The following is a 23,858-nucleotide window of genomic DNA, read 5'->3' on the forward strand; positions in this document are numbered from 1 at the left end:
GAGGAATAAATAAAAAGGAGGGGGAAAAGATTAACGGGCTTCAAGCAGGGGAGACATAGAATTGAATTTTGCCTTTAAAAAGACTAGTTTGGCTGTTCTGTGGAGAACAGATTGGAGGGGGACAAGATTGAAAGCAGCGGTTCAGGTAGGAGAACACTGCAATAATTCAGGTGTGAGATGACGGTCATTTGGACTAGGAGTTGACAGAAGAGATGGACGGGAGTGAGAGTTTTGAAAAACAAGCCTGATACTCTTTGTGACACCTCTCCATCCCCCAAAGCCAGTGTTCAGAAAAGAGAACAAATGTAACACGCTAGAGGGGGACATCTGAGAGACGAGGTGAGGAGGGTAGTGTCTCAGTAGGCAGTGACCTGCGGTGTGTGGGGGCTTCACCAGAGAAAATTACAATCCAGTTTCAGCATATTTCAGGCCAGAGCTCCCTTGATGTTATTTGGCCAGAGCGCAAATCTCATCAGCAGGTTTTACACATTGTTTGGTAGCAGAGTTTGCTGCACCAAGTTGTGCCCCAGCTCTCACATCGTAGCATCTGACTTCTCATTTGGTGGGTGAGGTGTGGAGAGAAAGCCTGATGAAATATCCAGTGGGCAATGCCTCCATCGCCCCCTCCAGTCGGAGGAGGACAGGAATAAATGCATTCCTGCAGTGTCAGGAATCTGACAAGCAGCACTAATCTTAGGGGCCTCTGCCCAGCTACAGGGGCACGTGTCGTACCCTCTCGGGAGTTAAGTTTCTACATTTGGGAAATAGAGGTGGTAGCAGGCTCAGGAGGGTAGGGTTGTTATGAGTGTGGCATAAGATTGTGCATATAGCCTCCAGCACAGCCCCAGCAAGTGGAAAGAGCTAAATAAATGTTTTTAGCCTTGATAGTGGGGGTGGTGGTGATGGAGATGGTGACGGAGCTGGTAGTGGTGGTGGGGTTGGTGGTGATGGTAGTGGTGGTGATAATAGGGGTGGAAGTGGTGACGGTGATGATGGTGGTGGTGGTGGTCGTGTTGGTGATGATTGTGATGGTGGTGATGGTAGTGATAGTGGGGGTAGAGGCACGCAGGTGGTGATGGTGGTAGTGTTGGTAGTGATGGTGGTGCTGGTGGTGCTGGTGCTGGTAGTGTCCTGGTGGAGGTAATGGTGATGGTGGGAATGATGGCGGTTGTGTTGGTGGTACTGGTGGTAGTGGTGGCAGTGGTGATGGTAGAGACGGTGGTGCAGGCAGTGCTGGTGGTGACGCCGTTTGGTGATGATGGTGATGTTGCTCAGAATGCAGTGTGTAGGGTAGTGCCACACTTGAATACCTGGATTTAAATTTGGTTCACATCTACCCATTGCCATCTTGTGTGCCCATTGGCACCCATGTTTTCTCATCTGTAAAATGGGGTTGATGAAACTTGTTGCCAGATTAGGATGACTAAATGAATTACTATTTGTAAAAAACGACAGTGCATCATTCCTTCTAATAAACCAACTCTCCAAGGAGCATAGAGAGTGTTGGTTAAATAATAAAGTGGCACAGAATGCAGCCTTTTAAAAAAAAATGTACCTAGTGGCTTCCAGTCTGCTCTTTTCTTCTCAATTTGGCTTTTCATAGCAGCAGGAAGGCTGTCTTCTCCTTCCCTGCACTGTAGACCCACCCCCATCTCCATGTGTTCCGAGTAGAACAGGTGTGTGGTGAGCTGAAGTTCTGGCAGGGTGCAACATGAAAAAGACTCCCAGTAATTATAAAAATACCAGCGAGGGCTGCTTAGCGAGGTAGGCAGATGAGCACACCACTAGCCAGAATGATAAATAGTGCCTGCAAATGTTAGGTCCCGGTGGGAGTGTGGGAACATATGGGGATAAACCACACTAAAAGTTGGGCATCACTGGTAAGTTTTAAGCCGTTAAGGAAGGCCACTCTGGCGCCAAGTTTTCTTTTTCTTTTTTTATCCTAATTTTAAATCCTTCAGTTCCCTTTTGTCCCTTTGTTCTATTTTGGTCCTAAAAGGAGCATTCATCTGTGAGGCCAACCACCAGTCTCCAAGGAAGTGAGGTACCCGGATGGTAATCCCACAACAGCCACCCTGGAATCTGTTCATTTCCACACGGAGCTCTATTCAGCATCGGTGGGGAGATGCAGGGAAACGCAGTCAACATTTTTGGGAATGCTGACCTGTTGAATTCAGATCCATGATAGGTGGGTGTGCAGAAAACTAAGAACCTACAAATCAACCAGCCCAATAAGCTTATAAACATTTGCAGAGGGGCAAACCGCTCTCTCTGTGAAACATTATTTAAAAAAGAAGATGTGGACTGTGGTAGGTTGGTTTCAGGTCAGAGTTTCAGTGTCTGGGTCTGAATGTAGTTTCGACATGGCGTAGTCTGTGTTGGCATGGTTCTGGAGCAGTGGGATTTGTCTGGAAGGCTATTTTGGGATTCTTGTTCATCACCCAGGCAGTTTTTCCAGGACTCACTGAGAAGAGATTTCCATATAGATGCAAGGTTTATAATGCGTATTGGTGCAGACGCCTTCATGGATTTCCAGGATTCCTTACTTAGCAAATAGATCCATATCCTTGGTAATGCAGAGCATGCAGAGGGAAGAAAGTAGGATTTGGAATTAGGCCCGGCTTTGGCTAAGGCCCACCCAGTCAACTAGCCAGGAATGAGGTACACTCTCTGAGTTACATACACTTCCTCATCTGTAGAATGGGGTTATTGTGAGCACTAGACCACAGAATTGTTACAAGATTAAATGACTTACAGTCATTAAAGTGCTTACAATGGTTTTTGGCACTTAGAACATTCTATAAAAGTGTTTCTTTAAAAAAATAAGCAAAAAATGTCTTTGATGACTTGATGATGCATGTGTATATGTGTATCTGCTATTCTTACCATCACTCCTGAGTCAGGCCAGAAGCTATTCATTGCAAGGGATAGAAACCCAACTCACACTAGCTGAGGCAAACATGCGGATTTATCGGTTCAGGAAACTGGGATGTTTGGCATCAACTAGGAACAAGAGTAGTTGCTTAAATGCCTGACATCCATGTAAATGGAGATGGTCCTGCAAGGGTCGTAACGACCTTGAATGCAGTTCACACACATTCAAGTGGACTCAAGCCCGAGGAATATTTTAAGTGCCTTGGTACATCACTTAGAGTACTTCCCACAACAGCCTGTGAGGACAGTGTCATGGCCTCCAAATATATAAGTGAATCAATTGAGATTCAGAGAGGGTAAGTAACTTGCCGAAGATGACATAGCCAGAAGTTGTCAGAGCCAGAATTTGTACCTCAGCTTAGTATGGCTCCAGTATCTGAGTTCTTAGCCAACATGCTACATCGCTACTATAATAAAAATTAAAACAAATTTGTTTTTTATTAGTTAATTGGAAACGAGCAGAACTAAATTTTCAAAAAACACGTCTTTCCTGGAGGAGGCAGCATAGTAGGGGAATGACTGACTCAGGAGCCAGGTACACCACTTGCAAGCTGTGTGATCTTGGGCAAGTTACTTAACCACTCTGTGCTGCAGGTTCCCTATGAGTAATACAGGGGTAATAACAGGACTTGCCTGTATAGGGTTGTGATGAAGATTAATGAGTTAATACATAAATGGGTTAGAAGGTATCTGGCCAGTAGTAAAGGGTATATATGATCTGTTTAAAAAAAACATTTAAAAATAGATTGTAATATAAGAATCAGAAAGGAAATGAGGTCACCCAGGGTGGTTCTTCTTTTGATGTCCCCAGAGAGTCCCAGAAGGGTACTGCTAATCTGGGATGTTGAAAAGCCCACCTGTCAGAGGCTCTCTGTTGCCACCAGCTGCCTGGCCATGACATTGTGGCGAAACCATTTGCAGTGCTCAGCCCAGTGTCTCCTCCTGTCAGACGCTCAGCAGCACAGCTTGGCACAGCCTGGCTCTGGGTCGCCCCAAGCTGTCTCATCTGCAAAACCAGACGACACGGGCTCTGAAGACACAAGTCCATACCCCCTGCCTTCATTCGCCCCCAGCGCTGCGTTTGAGGGGATCCCTGCCATACCTCCTAACACCCACGCTGATGGTCTGATGGTGTCTGTTCTCTGGCCTGAAGTTGGAGGTGAAGCTTGAGCGGAGAGAAGCTAGACCGTTTCTTAGGGCGACTGCTCGTTATTGGATGAGAGGCTAAGGATGTGTTTGGATCTCTTAGTGTCGGAGTCGGTTTGACAATGTTGAATGTCTTAGTACCTCCTCACAGTATTTGACCTTCTTACTGTCTTGACAACCTCAACCATGCCGGTCAATCTCTGGTGAGAATCCTTTGAGTGGCAGCTACACATCCTCAGACTCACAGTGCCAGGAAGCGTGCCAGCAGGACTCCATGCAGAGACACTCATCTGAATGGTTAACCTGAGCCTTACCTAAGGGATTCAGACTCCAGCCATGCCTTGCCTGTTTAGGAAACACCGCACATATTCGCTACATACTTCAAAATCTGGTAGAGATTCAGCGGCCCCTCAAAGGTCCACTGAAGAATTTCAGAAGGACCGTCAACCCCCTGCAATGATACGGAAAATTTTGTGCAGTTTTCTGGGAGGAGGGCAAAATTCTGAGAGTGGTCCATGCATCAGAAACAAAAGTTCAGCATCAACACTTCACCCCTAGAAGAGATCTTGAGAAGAGAAACGGCCAAGGCCACAATAGCCCTGGATGCTGAGGGGATGTCTCAGAATCACATACATAGAAAGGTCTGAAGCTTTGCAGGACCATCTCTGTGGCACTCCTTCTGGATCGCCCCGCTCCTCTTTTGGATCCTGTTTCCTGGTGTTCCCACGTGACCCGCTCATTTCCACCTGCCTTGGGCCTCCCCTTTCTCGGGAGGTGTTCCCCACTTTCTGAGGGCTCTGTGGGGGTGTGGCAAAGGCCAGCCCTTCCCAAGGCCTTGAAGTCACGTCCAGCTAGCTTGACTGCCTTCGTGTTCATCTTCTTTTGCCTCTCGTGGCTCTTAGAATGGCTGAGATTGAGTGCGGATTGAGGGTGCAGGAGATAAGGGGGCCCCTTAGCTTAAGTTTAGTCCAGGCCAGCATTTCTCACAGTATGTAAATGAGTGTCACATGCCCAAAAAGGTATTGTCATGAGGGTTAACAACCAGAGCTCTGCAGCCCTCATTCAAGGTCCAGTTCAGTCCTTTTCTAGCTATATTTTCTTGCCCAGTTAGCTTCACCTTTCAGTGTTCCTGTCTGTGAGGCAGTGAATGTAACAGACTCTACTTCCTACGTATGTAGAGATGCTAAACTGAACTGAGATGATAACACAGGTGAAGAAATTAGTACAGTGCCTGGCACAAAGTAAGCATTAAATAAATGGCAGCAACTGTGATGGTGGTGATGATGACTCTCCTGAAGATGCTGATGAAGATGTAGGAGAAGAGGAACAGGAGAAGGAATAAAGAACTTTGCACAGAACTAACACATGATCAATTCTCAATAGCCAGATATTCAAACAGATAGGAAGATGGAAGGATGGCTGGCTGGGTGGATGGGTGGATGGGTGGATGGATGGATGGATGGACAGATGGGTGGCCAATTGGTCATCGAGTAAGTCTGAGAATGTCTGGTACAAATAAAATCAAACAGATTTCTAACAGATTTCTTTCTTTTTTTTTCCCTTGTGGGACCTCTCAGGGGCTTTACTATGCCAAGAGTTGCCATGAATCCCGAAGAGAGGGAGAGAGACAGCAAACTGAATTTCTCCCACTTCTTCAGCCATGGGATTCTTTTTACAAGGAAGCACCTCATGGGGCTCTATTGGCAGAGCACGCTTTGGGAGATGCCAGTCTAGGCACTTAGTCTCTACCGGTAAAAGGACGTGTAGAGCTCGGTGATTGGTCAGTTGGTGTGCGCGGCGTTTGGGCAGAAAGGCCTAGGTTGCACCCTGGGGACTGTGCAACCCGGCGGTGTCTGTAGCCAGCTCCTGCAGGGCCTGCAGCACAGAGAGCAGAAGACTGTCGGGAGGACACACAGGGACATCTAGGAAGCGGAAGCGGCTGATGATTCTTCCCCCATTCTGAGAGTCCCCGGGGAGTATTTGTTTGCCTCCAGCAAGGTCAACAAATCCTCAAACCCAGTGGCCATTCATCCCCAGGCAGGTCAGGGGTCAGTTCCTGAAGCATTGTCGGACTCAGCAGAGATGATGTGCTGGCCTGGTGTTCTTAGATTTGCTCATTCAGCCGGTCAGTCTGGCTTCCAGAGGAGAATCAGGTCAAGAAGCGCTTCATGAAGGCGGAGGAGTGCAGCGCTGCCTCCGCCACTGGGGGTTCCAGTTTCCAATGTGATCCGCAGTCTCCCCACGACAAGACCTACTGGAATTTTCTCTGTGCGTCTTCACAGTGTCGGTTTTGGAGGCGGGGCATTACGATTGGGCAGAGTGGCCTATTGTCCGGCATTCTGTGGGTTACTCCTGAATCAAAGGCACGATCTCATCATCCCCACGAACCCTCATTTGAGTTCGAGGTGCTCATATTCTAGTTTCGAAACTGTATTTTCCATTTACGGAAGCCATGCCCACATGCCGGTTCACTTCCCTGTCTTCCGTTTTGGTTTGGCACATGGAAGAAGGGGGTGCGTTCTGACCCAAGAATGCACAGCACAGGCTGTGTTGGTAAGCGCTATTTTAACCAGTTAGCTTTGGAGGGAGGAAGAGTTTTGATACTCCAGGTTTGGGGGAGGACTGGTTTAAGCTGGTTCATCTAAAAGAGCTGCCGCTAAGGGTGCTGTCAGGAACACACCCACCAGCACCCATTTACTGAGTCTGCCATGAGCCAGTCCCTCAGCTAAACATGTCCACATATTACTCTTATTCAGATCTTTAGACCACCCTACGATGCTTGGTTACTAATCATATGGTTATTTTGCGTATAATAAATCTGAGGCACAGAGAGGTTAAGTATTTTGCACAAGAACACACAGCTAGCAATGGGGGGGGCGGGTAGGGGCTGTGATTTTGATATGAGCAGTGTGTCTTACTGTGAGCACCTAACTAACATGCTATGGTGCTTTTGCAAGGCAGGGCCAGGGGTGGTGAAGAGATGTGTCAGGCAGTCAGGGAATAGTAATGCCACAGTGAGACAAAATGCTTACTAGGTACTGTCATCCTTGTAACAGCTTTCCATGCATCAGCTCATTCACCCGTATCAACTGAACCAATAAGAGGTCGGGGCCATGGCTTCTCCTGCCAGGGTGTGACTTTCCTGGTCCTCTGCTGAAGATGCAAACGAGGCAGCTGTCACTGGAGGAGCAGCCGGTCGGTGGCCCGTATATCCTCCCCACAATCGTGGGTGCTTTTCCTGTGGAAGATCTTGCCTTCCTGGCAATCTCCGGGATGCTTCCAGCCTCCCCTCTGCCGGGAACGCATCTGTCAGTCCTGGCCATGAGGACCATAAGCATTCCAGAGCATCTCAGGGAATTTCTCTTTGAGACCCATACTTGGTAAAGCCTTTCCATGCTGTGCTCTCACCTGTATTGGATCTGAGTAGAATACATGTCTGCTGGTGAGTGCAGTTTATCAATTTTGGTTCAGATCTTTGCCCTACTGTGGTCAGATCATGCATGATGACCCAGCAGATATTAGGGCCATGGAGAAGGGAAAACTGGCTCTTGGTAACTGACACAGCACCCCTTTTGCTGTTTAACCTCGGGCAAGTCACTTAACCTCTCTGAGTTCCCACTTGATCCTGTAGACACTACAGGTGATTCTCAAGTGCTTACTGAGCATCTACTCTATGCTCAGTCCTGTGAGAAAGACATTTAAAGCAAATGATTAATGAGAAGGTGGAGGAGATAAAGTGGGAGCATACCTGGATGTGATCACCAGCCAGGTGTTTACAGTGTGGGACAAATCACTGCTAGTCTTTCAGGGCCTTAGATGAGTAGGTCATGAGTGCTGGGGAAGGTGGGGGGCTGCCTGGAGGACCCAGGAGTGGTTGCTTGTTGAAGGATGGGGTGTTTATGCAGCAGTCATGTAAGGGGGACAGAAATAATGAGGGCATCAGTGTCGGGTGTTGGGGGTGTTGAGGAGACAGGCCTGGCGTGAGGACAGAGAGAATTGGAAAACAATTTTACAATGAGGACATTAGAGACATTCTAAAGAAAAACAAATATAAATAAACGAGCACTTTTTGAACACCTTCCAAGTACCAGGACACCCATACGGAGCCTGTCATGGCATGGCAGCAGCACACCTGGGAGAAGGTACAGGTGTCCCATTTTACCCCTGAGGAGACCAGGGCTCCGGGCGGAATATCTTGTCCTAGATTAAATGCATAAAAAGATGACAGAGCCAAGACCCCAACCCAGCCTCCCCAACTATGAAACTCATAGTTTTTCCACTGTACTAAGATACACCCAGGTCACTTGAAATAAAACTGGATTATCTGGAAACCCTGGCAGCCTCTTAGCTTTACTCACACTCTTCCAAAGTCTTCAGTCAGTCAGTCATTCTGTCAGGCAACGTTTGGGGAAATTTCATTTGTCCAGTCACCATTTTAGTCATTGGGTGAACTGGAATGAATAGCATGCTTCTTTATTTGAGACAGTCTGCCTTCTGGAAGGAGTCATCACACGTAAAAGAATTATTATGCAATGCTAAATGGTTGCAGAACACAGGTAATGGTGCAGTTAGCTCTGCCTGGGGTAGTGGGGAAGGCTTTGCAGAAACTGTGACACTGATTTAATCCAGCAAGGTTGAATTAGAAGGAAGAAAGGAGAAAGAGAGGAAGGAAGGAAGGAAGGAAGGAAGGAAGGAAGGAAGGAAGGAAGGAAGGAAGGAAGGAAGGAAAGAAGGGAGGGAGAGAGGGAGGAAGGAAGGAAGGAAGGAAGGAAGGAAGGCCAGTCCTGCATAGCAGGCAAGTTTGTGTGGAAACTTAGATTCATATATTTGGCACAGGCGATTTGCCAGGTGTGGTCTGCAGAAAGAATGATTTGTAGAATGAAGGGTAGTGTGTGTTGGAGGATGAATCTGGAAAAGTAAAGCTGAGGAATATTTTGAAGGGCCTGGAACATGTAGGAGGTTTTCTGGCATCCACCTTGGCCTGGGAGTGGGTGGTAGGCGTCAGTAAATAATCTGCAGTTATCTGTATTAGGAGTTAACCACTGTCAATACCCAAAAGGTAAGAGTACAATTAATACCATCAGAGAAACACTCTGCTTTATGGTTTTTGTTTTATTTTGTTTTGTTTTGTTTTAATGGTCGATAAGGAGCAACTGGCATGTGGCATTTTCAGGAAGCAAGAAAAAAAATGATGGACACAATCTCACAGAGCTCGATTCTCCTGATCTGTGGATGAGGTACATCCTTCCCAGACTTCAGTGATTGTTCCTACAAGGAAATGTGGCCCAAAGTTTCTAAATCTCCCAGTCTTTCAAGAGATATCATAGATCTAAATTTTACGTGCAGTGCCTCCATTTACAAATGCTGGCTCTTTTTTACACGATGCAGACTAATCACCATCATTACCATCTTCACCATCATCATCCTTACCTATGGACAGGATTTGATCTGCAATTGGTCTACTGGCCAACAGAAAAAAAATGCAAATGTTGGTCTTCTCTGAATGCTCCCCTCTCCCAACCTCCAGCCAACATTTGTGTTTCTGTCCTCTTTCCTTGTCTCACACAATGTTTAAGCGTTGGGTGGCTGCCACTCAGAAGGGCTGGTGGTGGACAGAGTTAACCACGTGGTAGCTCTTAGGTTTTGGGGAAGAAGATAAAGTGTCTGACAGCGGGAGATGGACCACTTTAATCTAGAAAGCAAAAGAGAAGTTAATCACTAAGAAGGGTGTGTCATCATGGAAGGTGGAGAAAGATGGGAGAATTTTTTTTTTTAAAGGGAGGAGGGATGAGATTGAACTAGCAAAGCCTGGCTATGAAAAAATAAGTTTCTTGCTGGAAATCCCTAACACGAGGAAGATTGACAGAACTGGCACCAAGGAAGTGACAGGAAAGACAAGAAGCAAATGAAGAGGCAGCAGGGAACAGAAAGCATATATATATTCGCCATTGTGTTAACTCCTGACTTCCAGAGGTCGGGATAAAATATAATGCTCTAAGGTCGGGGTCAGCAAGCCATGGCCTGTGAGCCAAGCCTGCCCCGTTGCCTGGTTTTGAATGACCCTCGGGCTAACAATGGTTTTTGCACTTTTAAGTGGTTGAAAACAAAAATCAGAAGAAGAATGTTTCATGACGGCTCAAAGCAATAGGAAATTCAAATTTTAGTGTTCATTTACGTATTGTCTGTGGCTGCTTTCACGCAACAATGGCAAAGTTTGGGGTTGTTGCCACAGAGAGAAAAAAGTCCACAGCACCTAAAATATGTATCTGCCCATTTACAAGGAAAAGTTTGCCATGCTGTCTGTGATGGCAGGAGTGATAATGACACATGGACCTTCAGTTGAATTCAGTCCTGTTCTGAGGACTACCTACGTCCCTCAGCCACTACCAGAATGATCTTCCTTGTTCTTTATTTTACTCTTTTATTCTATATTTTCACAGTTTTCGCAATATGCCATGGACTTAATACTGTGCACTAGACATTGGGTGGCCAACCATTTACCATGAACCACGTGCACCAGCTACTGGGGAGCAGAGATACAGAGAATGTGGTGCCTGCCTTTTAGTGCAGGAAGTGGATCCAAGAAGAAAAATTACAGATAAAGTCAGAATCGGAGAAAAATGTGGGTAGAAGTAGTTAGGTCTAGAGGTGGTAAGGACGGAAGACAAGAACACAGATATGCAGTCCGTAAAAGGCCAACAAAGTGGACAGGGTTTAACCTCTTATTCGGTTCTGAGCTTCCTGGCAGTCAAAGTAAAAAAGATCACATAAACAATTATTACCCTTTATTTTCAGAGGGAGGAAAAAGGATACTCCTTACTCAGGAGCTCAGGAGCGGCACAAGTTTTTATATTATGTTCTTAGAAAGAAAAAAAGAAAATATCCCCTGCAAAGAATATAACTGTATATCTGTATGCCCCATATGTATATAATATATTTATTTCTCTCCAGCTGTATATATCTACCTCCCATATATAATACATTTCTCATTTCTCCCTGACTGAAATCATCAGGTTCTTTAAGCAAAACGATACATAGCATTATAAGATAATGATCCTTTGTATTTATGTAATTCTACTTTCCAAAACACTACCACAATTTTGCTCATTGGTGCACTCTTGCTGAAGAATGTGAGTGGATATTATTGTTACCATTACTCTGTTTAGGGAACTAAAAGCGTCTAAAGGTGTACATTTTTGGCCTCTGTGACTGAGTTAAGTTTCCTCCTCCTGGTCCAGTGATCTTTCTACTTTATAACATTAAAGAGGCATAATTCCCTGGGATCCAGGCCTTACCAAAGTAACAAACAGTTCTCCCCTCCTGGGAAGCTGTCTCAGGGTGGTGCTGGGAACTTCTCAGAAGAGCAGTGTTGAAAGTCAGAGTCAAAAGCTAAAGTTAGAAACAGTATCAGGCTGTTAAGTAAGAGGGGTCAACTTGCAGCAGTCACTGGAGCTTTCCGAATTTTAACAACATGGCCACTTGGATACATAAGAATCAATTACAGAGAAACCCTGTCAAGATGGTCAAAATTCAGCCTTAAATAATTGAATCCTCTGCCAAACGCTGTCCGCTGTCGTTATCTAGAAATGTAATTACGCAGCTAAATCAAGCAACTAAAATTAGTGTAGTGTAAAAACACCTTGGCTATCTAAAAGGGGAGGAATTGACATTTGGATTTAGAAAAAGCCAATAGTTGCATATGTTTTGCTTTGCGGTGTCTGAAGCTCTCCCAGTTTCCACAAAATCTATACACCCGGTGTCCTGCTGAGAGTTAGAGGTGGAATGTGGCAAGCAGATGTTTGTTTGATTTGAAGGTGATTTTCAGTGACCCCTGGGCCTTGAGCGTAAGTTGGGAGGACTGTTTTGTGGGTGTCACGTCATTGCTTTCAAAATTGCTCTCCAAACACACCCACATGCTTTCCTGGTATGAAGATTAGAAGAGGGACCATTTGCATGTTATCTGCACCTTCATTCTGAAGCCACAGATGTGTCCCTACCAACCATCAAGAGAAAAGGAAACATATGATAAGGGTGGCTAATAGCCTCTTATGTTCTATACGCCATGACACCAAGGACTTCCTGCGTCACACAACCCTTTGAGGCAGGGTCTCCGATCTCAGTTTTCCAAATGAAGAAATTGAAATTCAGAGACACCAAGTAACTTGTTGAATATCACACAGCTAATATCATGGGACCCTCAAGTCCATATGATTCCACTTCACGAAACCCCATGGGAATTTACCTGTTACTTTGTAAGATACCTTAAACAATCATTGGGTATTTTCACGCATTGGGAAGATTTCAAATATTGGTTCAAATGTATTTCTCATCCGTAGTTTTAGTATGTTAGCTGTGCCTTTGATCTCCGGGAATAGGGAGACATCTCTTATTAATATATTGCACATTAATATATGACAAGTGAAAGCTCAAAGACAAAGAATTTGTAGCAAAAAAAATACACACACACAAAAGGCATATGACGTTCTATTACAGAATGAAATGCTATAATGAAAGCAGCCTGGTTAGAAACTGTTTGCAGCCCGGCACTGTGTCTTCTAAGTGTATGGCCCTGAACAAACATTTCAACTGGGTGAGCCCCATTTCCCGTTTGGTACCTGGAGCTGATAACAGCACCTTTTTAGGGGAGTTGTGAGAAGGAAATTACACAACACATGGAAATAATTAAGCTCATTGTGCATGGCACATACTGCAAATATTAGCTACTGTGTTTCCCCGAAAATAGACCAGGTGTTATATTAATTTTTGCTCCAAAAGACGCGTTAGGGCTTATGTTTAGGGGATGTCATCCTGAAAAATCATGCTAGGGCTTATTTTCGGTTAGGTCTTATTTTCAGGGAAACACGATAGTGGTACTATAATATTAGGTTGGTGCAAAAGTAATTGTGGTTTACTTTTACACAAAAGTAAAAGGTGGAAAATAATTGCAAAAACTGCAATTACTTTTGCTCCAGCCTAATATTTGCGTAAATTGCCTCTTTAAAATTAAATTGAGAGAGAGAGAGAGAAAAAAAAAAAAGAGAGAAACTAGACTATTTCCTTAGTTTCTTTTTGATCAGAACCAAAGGCTGGATGCATTGACCTACTGAGTTTTAAGTGGCAGCTGAGAATCCTGTCAATTTACATTTCTCACTTCTTCTCTCTGAAAACCCCATGCACATCTGTCCCTGCCTTTTGCCCAAATGCATTAGGAAGAACCCAGATCTTAGCCTGACTGCCTCTCTCTCAGTCTCTTGGTCTCTCGCTCCATCTCTCCGAGAACTAAATTAACGAAAAGAGTATTTGGTTAGTCATGTCAGGCGAGCTGTTCCCAAAAATAGCGCCTTCCATTCTGGTAGCTTCAACTCTGCAGCTGCTGTGTCTCTTCGAGGTCTGGGAAGAAAACTTTCACATTAAGAGTTGCTGATTCGGATTTTCTTTCTTTCCCTTCTCTGCGGTGATGAGCACTTGGCTCCCGACAGAAGCGATCTGGCTCTCAGCTTTGTAGTTCGGAAGAAGTTGGGTTTATGGATTTTCCCCTCACCCTCCTTTGATGTGTTGAGCTGCAGAGGGAATACCTTCGCGTAAAGCATGTTGCCTTCTCAAGGAGTCCTCCTGCATCCCTATGGAGTACCCATGATTGTTCCAGCAGCCCCCTACTTCCCCGGACTGATCCAGGTAATGCAAGGCCACTGCCAGCAAGCAACTTAACTCCAGAGTGCTCAGAGTAATAATTGGAATTTTTATGGCTGAGAAAGCAAACACTTTTAATACAGGAAAAAGCCCTCGTGTAGTCAGTGGGAAGACAGTAGGAAATCAAAAAGATGGATCACCCTAATCTGGCTATTGACATCTCTCATGGCTGAATAAATGGTGTAGTTGAGCTATATTTGCTTGTATTGATCTGGCTGCTGTTTAACATTCATGCCTTTGCCTCAGGAGGTTGACCACGGGGCAAAGGATTTGCTCTCCTTCCCCGCTTTCTGGGGAGACCTGGTCTCCCAGAACGGATCATGAGGCTGGGTACCCTATCATGAGGTGACTCGGTTAAAAGCTGTAACACAAGGAATAGAAAGAACATGAAACAGGCATTCATTCGTGTGTTCTCCTTCACATGGCTTGTCTGTTTTCACAGAAGGTTTCCCGACCTGGGTTGAGTGGTGGCTCTAAGGCAGAGAAAAAGTCTATCCGTGGTGAATTTATGAAGTTCAGAGATTATTCTAGGAATCCGTTTCCAGCTCTTTATCTCTGAACGATGGCAAGAGAGGGGCACGGGATGGACATGTCTGTTGGTTTTACCCTTAAGACTATGCATCTGTGTGCAGAGAATCTCTTATGAATAAGGTATCGCAGCCTTTTTTTTCCCCCTTCCTAAAAGTGTGTCTTTTTAAACAAGCATTGGATTCTGGGTGGATGTCTGAAGCTCTCTGTGGAAAGCTAACACCTACTAGTAGTGACAGAGCCTAAACATTGCAGGAGACCCAGATGGTTTTTGTTGTTGTTGTTTTTCTTTTTCTGTTGCAGAACAACCATCCCTTTGTAATACAGTCTGTATTTTGTTCCTATAGGAAAGGAAAACTAAACCGATTTACTGTCAACCTTGTGATATTTTAAAGTTTTGCAACATCCTAGCTCATTAATTCAAGTTTCAGGGGAGGGTTCTCGATGGACAGCTTTTCCACTCCCTCTTTGAATGTCGTTTGGTAACTTGAAGAACCCTGGTGATCAGAGACATCCAGGGGCGATTCTCAACAATAACAAAACGTGGTGTCGTCCGGATGTATGTATGTTGCGCAATATGGAGACTCTGTGTTGTATGTGAGAAATAGATGCACGGCCTGGAAAATGGTCCTTGACAACGTGGCAGTTGTTCTGTCTGTCCTGGCAAAAAGCAGGTCAGTGTGGTGTGCATGGAGTTTGAAGGAGGACTCAATGGCAAATTGAGTGGCCTTTTGCTTCTGTTAGAAACTTGGGGTGAAGGTCGGCCATTGGACTTTGGTCAGACCCTCTGCGGCCCTGTCCTATAAATAATTACAAGCAAATTGTATCCTTCGCTCTATGCTGATTGATGCTGAAATTGCTTTTGAAAGTTCTCATAAGTTCCTGTTATAGATTAAGTGCCGGTGTACGAAAAATAACGGCACCCACTGAAATGGGTGAATGTAATCAGGCTTAATGGACTCTAGAGCTTGTTGGGAATTAAATAACTATCGATTTGCTGGAATGTTGCTGTCATTACAAAATGCCACTCTGGAAGTATTACCCCAGTGATAGATGAGAAGATGCATGGGTCAGCTGAGAAATTGGGGAGACCCTATTTCTTCCTCCTTTGCAGGACGTTTGAGAAAGGTATCCAGTTATTTTGGGAAGAAACAAGTGATTTTACTTGCACATCTTAGCCCGGTCATACATTGTTTACCCAAATGACACCTTTGGTAATGAGGAAAGCAGTGTGGCTGGGAGCCTCTAGACCAGCTGTTGTGACATGCGTCATTTTCTTCCCCTCCTATCCCCGTGGAACACATTGAAAGCTGTGGACAGTGAGAGACTGGCTTTATTTCTGGTGTGCTGAGATGGCCCGTGGTATTTTCCCATTGGCATCATGAAATTCACATTACCCCATTACAGTAAAATGTGCAAGGGGAAGAAAAGCAACTCAAAGCGAAAAATTGTAACACTCGCACACACACCTGTCAGCTAAAACTGACACCAGCCGCCCTCTATCAACTTCCTTACCAGTTCTTTAACCTTGTGGGTTTCTTCTCAACTTGTCAAGATGCAAGGGCTTTCCTATGGGCAATTAAGGTGCTACCCAGACCTTAGTAATGTCATCAGAAGACAGTAGAATGATCCAGAACAGTCGGTGTACTCTATCATTTGTAGCCAGGTCCCTTTGACTGGAGATGTGCAAATGGAGCCACACTGGCCAGTGGGAGGGTTGTTGTGTCAGAGTATGAGCTTCCTGTCAAGGTCTTTCCAACCTCAAGAGCCAACGGTTCTATGGCAGAAGAACTTCCTTTTTGTAATTCTTTCAGGCACCACTTTTTAAAATTCAAAGCAGCATTGCTCTGTTTTGTCTTCTCAGTTCAAGAAAAAAATAATTGACCAGACATTGTAAGAAGATTCAGGAAAGCATCACCTCATCCTGCAAAGACAGTGAATGGAGGTGTTTCCTGATAATTCTGAGGAAGTGAGTCACCAGACCCTTTTGTTCCAGCAATAGATTCAATAGTTGCCACTGACCCACCCCCATTTCCTAGGAAAACCAGAATCTTGACCACTTTGGGTTCCTTGAACCCATCATCTGATGTCTAAACTTGTTGAATACATAGCAAGATGGATAGCTTTTATTTGCAGTTATGTAAAGAATTCCAGAATGCCTATGGCTGATTGAGCTGAGCCCGTGTGGACTTTCTCATGGGTTGTAACAAGCAGAGGAGAGGAGGAGAAGAGCAGTATCACCAAGTACATTGTCCAAACATCATTCCCTTCCCTTGGCATGCACCTTAGTCTTGGTATTTTGGGGTAGAAAGAACACATGCCTGTTCCCATTGAACCTCTTTATTTACTTCTAAACCTCCAGCAATGCCTTGAGCGATGCATCAGCTGTCTCACCCATGAGCAAAGGAGGTCTGACAAGTCAATTGTCAAGGTCAGTCTTGAGTCCAGACGCTACCGAGGGGACTTACCAAGGCAAGGACCATGGCTGCCCAATGCCAAATGATGTAATCCAAATGGTGGCATTGTAACTGTTTGGTTAGTGTTGAGGTCTAATGAACTGTTGGCTCTGGGTTGCAAGTTCAGGATTGCCACCCCTCACTCGAGATAGCTGTCCAACAGAGAAGTCCTTAGACCACACATGGCTCAGTCATTCTCCATACTGGGGCAAATCACCCCCATCTCACTCAGGTATCATAAATAATGGGTCAGGAGACAGGGTCCTAGACGGAGGACAGTGTAAGCAGCCACCCCCACCTCACCATGCATTTGCTCACTTGGTTAGTTATTTATTCATTCCCTACCCACATAATCTGTATCAGGCACCGTTCTAGGCACTGGAAAACAAAGAGACCGTCACAGCCACTCATCTGTGGGCATATAGCCCAGTGTAAGAGAACACTAGATAAACACAAAACTGTAATAATATAATAAAAGCAGCGGGAAAGAATGATAGGGAACAATGACTGAATACTTACTCTGTGCCAGAGAAACGGCTAAATACTTAATATATTATTTCGAGTTATTCTCACAATAACCCTAAAGTTGGACACTATTGGTCTATCATCCCTTATCTGTAATTTTGAATTCCAAACAGCTCTGACAATCAGAGGCTTCTGGGAAGAGTTTGGCACAAAAATTCATTCGGGAAGAAAATTTACCTGAAATGATGTGTGGCAATTTATGGGTTTTCTTTACCCCACTTAGTGTGAATATGCATATATTTTCTGCAGGAATATTTGTGTTTGATTTCAAAGTGTTGTCCCAGACCCTGCTAAGGGCATGGCATAATCAGTGTTTTCACAGAAATACCTTTCTGAAAACAAAACAAAACAAAAAATTGAATTTCAAAACACAGGTCGCCCCGCCCCGGGTGTCAGACAAAGAATCACAGTCATACATTATGACATTCTTTTTGCGTTTGGGGAACCTGAAACTGACCCTAAGAGAAAGGTAGTTTGCCCAAGGTCACAAGGAATGTCAGTGGCGGCGCTGAGTGTGGGACTGGGTCTGTAGGACCACGGCCTTCCTTCTTCCTCACCCGTCCACTGAGAAGGTGCATCCATAGGAGTGCGTGTGCAAACACAGGTGGCTGTGTCTTCAGATCAGGAAGAAGGGGGTTCGAAGGGAAAGGTGGCACTGGAGTTGGCCTGTGGGAATCAGCAGGTGCTCACTGGGCAGCCAAGGAGGAAGTCCTCGGCGGCAGAGCTCAGAACTGGGGTGGACGCCTCGAGATGGACCTTCAGTATCTTTCCCAACCCATTGGCACGGTGGGAGTTGACATTGTTTAAACATATGTCTCCAAAGTCAAAAGACATAGGGCCAAGGGGCTGGGAGGAATCTCAGAAACGGCTCTCCTAAGCCCTGAATTTCTGTGCCCCACGTGGGGACGGGCTCCTCTGATTCCCTCTATGATTCAACAGGTGAATGCGGAATGCCCTAGATTTGCGTCCTGATCACCCTCCGCCATCCCTTGTCTCGGAGCCGGTGAGCTCTCGGAAGGCTGCTTTCCAACGTTCACTTCCCAGAGCCGGGCAGTGGCTGCGAGGTGCTGCTGAATGCCCCCCTGGTGTGTATGGCAAAGCAGTGGTATAAGCACGCCTGCCGCCTGGGTTTTGAGGCAGAAATCACCATCCCTGAATGTGGCCGTGTGTTTTACGAGACATCTGCCTACACATATGTAGTCACACCAGGAATTAACCAAGTGCTGCTTTTCACGATGGACTGAGAGGAACCACCCTGCGGAGAGGTAGAGAAACATGTAGGGAACTTGCCGATCGTTGGGACACATTCAGGGGGAACTTAAAAGAAATGAACTTGTTTTGCTCTGTGGCCAGTGGAGTCATTGTCAGATCTTGATCTTGCCACCCTGCTGTGTTATTCGCGTGTTCTGAGTGTCGGCTGCTTGGGAAAGAAATCAGAATGTGCGCCGGCTCGAAATGCTGATGGCGTCATTTACTCTGAGGCTGCTCCATCTTTGTCACTATGTGACTTTTCAGTGCTGCCCAAGAGGCCGTGTCAACAGCAGACTGAATTAAAGAGTCAGGGAGGTGGCAAATTCTCCAAAGAGAGTTTGGCGTCAAACAGGCCCAGGTTGATACATTGGCTCTGGCATTTACTAAGCGTGTGGCCTTGGGCTTGTCAATTAACCTCGCCAAGGCAGTTTTCTTAGCGACGGAATGAAAGCAGGAGTACCTGTTTTGCAAAGTGGCTGTGAGATTTCAGTGTAATTCGTCTCTTCATCTGGCAGTTACTTATTAAGCACCTACTGTATACCAGGCTGTAAACTGGGAGAGGGTGATGAGTCAGAAACATAGACGATCATCGTCAACACGTAGCTTATCTCTTAGTCTATGGAAAAGGTCTGGCGTACGTATATATACGATGTTTATTTTGTATTGTGTAGTATGAGAGAGATACAGCGACAGAGAGGAGATACGTGTTTATTTAGGACCCTCTTATCTGCGAGTGACAAAAGTCTAATTCATAGTGTTTAGAGGGAGAAAAGAAAATGTCCAGTTTCAGGCACAGGTGAATTCTGAGGCTCCAGTTACCCAAGTCATGTCAGTCTCCCACCCTGTAGTTGCTGTCCCTTCTTGATCTTCATTGACAAGCACACCATGTCCAAGCAGTGACAAAGATGGTCCCCTGCCATTCCAGGTTGACATCCCAACCTGCCCTAGCAAGTCCCTTTCCCAGCTGTTTCTGCAGAAATCCCAGATAGCAGTCTCCTTGGCTCATCTTGCCAGCCAATGCCCGTCCCCAAACAAATCATCTTGACTCTGATCGTCCACCATAGAGCTGGAGGGTAGGGGTCCACCTCACTCTCACTGAGTGGAGAAAAAAAATGAATCCTGTTTTTTAAAAAAGTGGGTGTTGGGTAGGCAAAAATGAGGTTCTCGTGATCAAATAATAATAGTGGAAACTATTACAAACATCCAAACATGTTTTTCTCTTCTCCCCCAAACCCTGCACACACCCTCCCCAGGGAAGAAAGTGGTGGGTTTCTCATCTTACTTATCCTGACTGCTTTTTGCCAGTGATCGTATTCACCAGGCAGTTGACTATCACCTACTGCATCTGCCTCTCCATTCGTCCTCTAAGGCAGCTATGGCCATTTCAGTCAACGTCCTCCCACCCTAGTTAATTAGTAGTGTCTCCCACCAGGGTTATGTTTGGGATGTTTTTCACTCTATTACAGGGGAGGACACCTTAAGGTAGAGACAGTCTGAGAAGGACATCCAGTAACACCATAATTGAGGCAGGACTGGGTTTCTCAGAGCAGGCAAACACATCACTTCTCATTGCATTGGCAAGCCATCCATAAATAAATATAAAATCAAGAGATTCTGTTCTGCTTTATAGCAATGCACTTCTTTTAATTAAAAGATTAAAGGGACACTGTCAATCTCGTCTGATGAATATCAGCCCTATAAAAAGGATGTGTTTCTGCAGCAGCCATCTGTCATTTTGATCATTTTAAAGGCATGCTATATCAGCAAGTATGCTTTTTATAATACGTGGGCCTGGGCCAGGCTGGGCTGAAGAGGCTTGTGGATTTCACACTCCACTCTGCTGCTCTGGTGTTCAGCAATCTGAGCCTCTGGTGGTGAAGCAGAGCCTCCTCCCTGTCTTTTAAAGGTTGTTTTGGGTAAGTGCTTTTCGCAGCTGATTTATGATGGAGACACTCACCCCTGTTTGTGTTTCCCTCCTGTCTAAAGATAGACCGAGCACACACGCATCCCACCAGCATGAAAGCAGCCCGCATGTCTGCTTGCTTGACTTCTGAACCCTAAGAGGTGTCCAGAAACCTTGAACCCGATACTCCAAAGGCCTTTTCTTCTGGGCAGCTGGGACTGTTGCTTTCTGCAGCACCCAGATTCTAACTTCAGCTCCTCAGGCTTGTAAACGGAAGAGGCAGAGGAATTACAAAATGTATTTCTTCGTGACAAGAATTATTTATCGATCACGGGTTCTGTGTTAGGTTCTCTCCTAAGCTCTGGAGACACTGAGATGACTAAGACCCCAGTCTCTGTCCACAGAGGTAAGGATATGCCAGCAGAGCCAGGAGTTAGAAATACCTGCTTGAAGGTAGAAATCTACAGAATCTACTGCACTCACCCCACCCGATCTGACTCTTCATCAAGATGGGTTTTTCTACAATCCCAGGAGGATGGCTTTCCATAGACAGGTTCTCCATCCTTCCCAGATGACAGTTTCTGGCATTTTCCAGGGGACAAAGGGTGGTTTGTTTTTTTTCCCCCCTCATTGTGTGTGTTTTTTTTGTTTTGTTTTGTTTTGTTTTGTTTTAAGGGGGAAGGATGACAGCGCAGTAGCCAGCTCTGCCCGGTCCTACCTTGCATCAGGGTCCAGCACATTCCTGCTGTGGTTAAATGTGGCCCCCTCAGCTGTCACCTTTTCATCCACCCTCTAATCCACATTGGCTCTTAGATGTGGAGAGGATTTGAAGACCAAGGAGGCCATCAGCCTGTCCATTCCACAGTATTCTCACAAACCACTCTCTGAAGGGCTATTTCTGCTTATTTCATGAGGCAGCACAGTTAAGGATTTTGACCAGAGAATTTAGTGCGCAGGATTTAGACCAGGGAAACCTGAGTCTGGCCATGAACCTCTCTTGGTGACCTCGCTGAGCCTCCACTTCCTCATCTATAAAATGGGAGTAATATCCCATAGGCCTTGCCTCCCAAAGTCAATGTCAGGAATAAAAGAGCTCAAACATGACCACAGCCGGGGCCTTTGCACCACAGCCAGGCCATTATTCAGGCAGCATCACGTAATGCCAAGGGCTGGCTGTTCCACTTGACCAATCCGAGTCGGCATCATGGCCCCTGCATGCTATGGGGCATCACCTCTCTGAGCTCCCCTTGTCTCAACTTGACAGCGGGAACGGTCCCACCCACTTCAGGTGGGGTCCCTGAGGATTTGATGAGATGATATTCGTGAAGCACTGAGAGCAGCGTGTGCTGATTGTAGGGACTTTGTAACGGTTGGCCACCGTTGCTGTTGTCATGGTTTCTTCACGAGATCCCGGGTTGCTGCGGTTTCTCATTCCTATGAAGATGCTCCAGGTTTGGGAGTCGGTGGACAGGTTTGCAGCTCTCTGTTCCCACTCTCAGCGGAGATTCCTGGAAATGATCAGGTGCACAGTTTTGGTGCTGCTGGACAGAATGGGGTGCAATCGGGGAGTGTGATGAAGGAGAGAGGGATGGGGTTTCACATCCTTAGCCTGTGGTCCTGGGTGGTAGCCAAGCCACATCTGTCACACTCCCTAAGTCAATAGCCTGGGCAACTGGGGCTGCTCAGCACTCCCAAGGAGCATGGCAGGTCTCAGTCATGTGGCATCCTGTTCCCAATCTTTGTCCACATGCTCCAGCAGGACATCTGGGGCTGGAACTGAAGCTGAGTAGGACGTGGGAGAGGGTGGGCTTTGAAGGGGGAAAGAGATACCCATCCCCTTCCCTCCATGTGGCCACAGCCTTATGGGGATAGAGTCTTTGGGACCACCCACACCCCTGTTCCATGCAGCTCCTGGGACACCGTGAGAGCTTAATAAATGTTAAATAATAAGAATAGCTTCCATCTGTCAGTTCTCCGTGACAGGGAGGTTGTGTGAGCTCAAGACTGCCGATTGGCCCTGGGCAGCTTGTGGGGAGCCTTCGGGGAAAAACACAGTTCCGAGCCACTCGGAGGACCTCCTCCGTCCAGGTGCTCATGAGTCCTGCTACTGATCAGAATCTGGGCAGTTCGTCACCAGTGCAGGTGTTCTCCCTGAACCCCAGCTCTTCTTCCTCAGTGTCGCAGCGAGCAGGACCCAGGGAACTGTGTGCCTCCCCGGCAATCCTGGGCTTCCAGGGAACAAGTGGACGTGGGAACTGGTGTGGATGACCAGTGCATGGGCTTTGTTGAGGTTTAAAAGGGGCAAGGGATCTGCCCTCGGAACAGACAGTGTCGTAAATGCCTACTTCCGTCATTTTCTTGGAAGACAATGCCTACTGGGCTTGTCGCATTTCGTCACAATAAAAGCAAGAGCAGCTGCTTGTTTTCAGACATTGGCTGTGTTATCAGGCTGTGTGTAAGGTGTCCCACCTCCAGTAGCTAATTAGAAGTATTGTACTGTGGAGAGGAATAAGCAGGTGAAGAGGGTAAGCGAGGGATGCGGGCTCTGGCGCAGGTGACTGGGGTCATCTCCTGCCAACACCTGTGTGACCTCGGGCACCGCTCACTCCCTGTGACCTTTGGCAATGTGCCTACTGTCTCTGGGCAGCGTGTACCCGGTTGGACGGGCGTTAAAGGAAGCGAAGCGTATTAAGTCCGTATCCCAGTGCCTGCCTGGCACATGAAAATGCTCAGTAGACATGTCAGCAAGTGTGTTTCCAAGCACACTGCGACCCACCACAGGTAACACCGACACCAAACCAACAGCAGAGGCAGCACTGAGTGTTTGCTATACGTGTTTATGGGAGCCAGTGTTGCATGTTGGCTGAGCCCTCGAGCCCACCTGCCAGGTCAGCATCTCAGCTGTGCCTCCTTGGGAAAGTTCCGAGACCACTCTGTGCTGCAGTTTTCCAATCTGTAAAATGGGTGCATTAAAAATACCTAAAGCCGTGCTTTAGTGTCCTCCTCCATTGGATGGGGACAATACCAGAGCCGCTTGTAAGGCTCAGATGAGTTACTACTTCGAAGCAACTTGCAATGGAGTATAGTGAGGGCTCAATGAAGGAGAGAAATAAGAGTAATAATATAATGAGTTCTACGTAATTATTAAATATTGTATGTTATGTATGTGTAATATGCATTATACATAATAATACATGTATAAAATACATATTATATATAATTAAATAATAATTTCGAATTATACTATTATAGGTAATTATATAATGATATATTATGGATTAAATAATGACACATAAATGAAACATTTATTACATATAATGTGAATAATTGTACAATAGCTATATATAACATGTAATATAATAATTAGGACATATATAATGGTACACACCATTATATGTTATATAATATTATATAGCAAAAGTTGT

The 23,858-nt window shown here is 45.8% G+C and overlaps 1 protein-coding gene across 32 annotated transcripts in view; it reads left to right on the top strand.

Moving 5' to 3' along the window:
* The window catches only part of RBFOX1 (RNA binding fox-1 homolog 1), a 1,406,067-nt gene that overhangs the window by 1,049,859 nt on the left and 332,350 nt on the right, over positions 1-23,858 (top strand). For 2 of the 32 annotated variants that reach the window (XM_033101486.1, XM_033101478.1), the window contains exon 1: positions 13,421-13,755. The exons of 27 other annotated variants lie outside the window; for them this stretch is intronic. In XM_033101486.1, coding sequence (XP_032957377.1) covers positions 13,669-13,755 — 87 coding nt within the window. In that variant the 5' untranslated portion in view covers positions 13,421-13,668. Of the gene's footprint in view, positions 1-13,420; positions 13,756-23,858 lie in introns of those variants that run through there. 3 more of the 32 variants (XM_033101482.1, XM_033101487.1, XM_033101464.1) reach the window with 3 other exon arrangements.

Source organism: Rhinolophus ferrumequinum, assembly GCF_004115265.2.
Source record: "Rhinolophus ferrumequinum isolate MPI-CBG mRhiFer1 chromosome 15 unlocalized genomic scaffold, mRhiFer1_v1.p scaffold_54_arrow_ctg1_1, whole genome shotgun sequence".
Lineage (NCBI taxonomy): Eukaryota > Metazoa > Chordata > Mammalia > Chiroptera > Rhinolophidae > Rhinolophus > Rhinolophus ferrumequinum.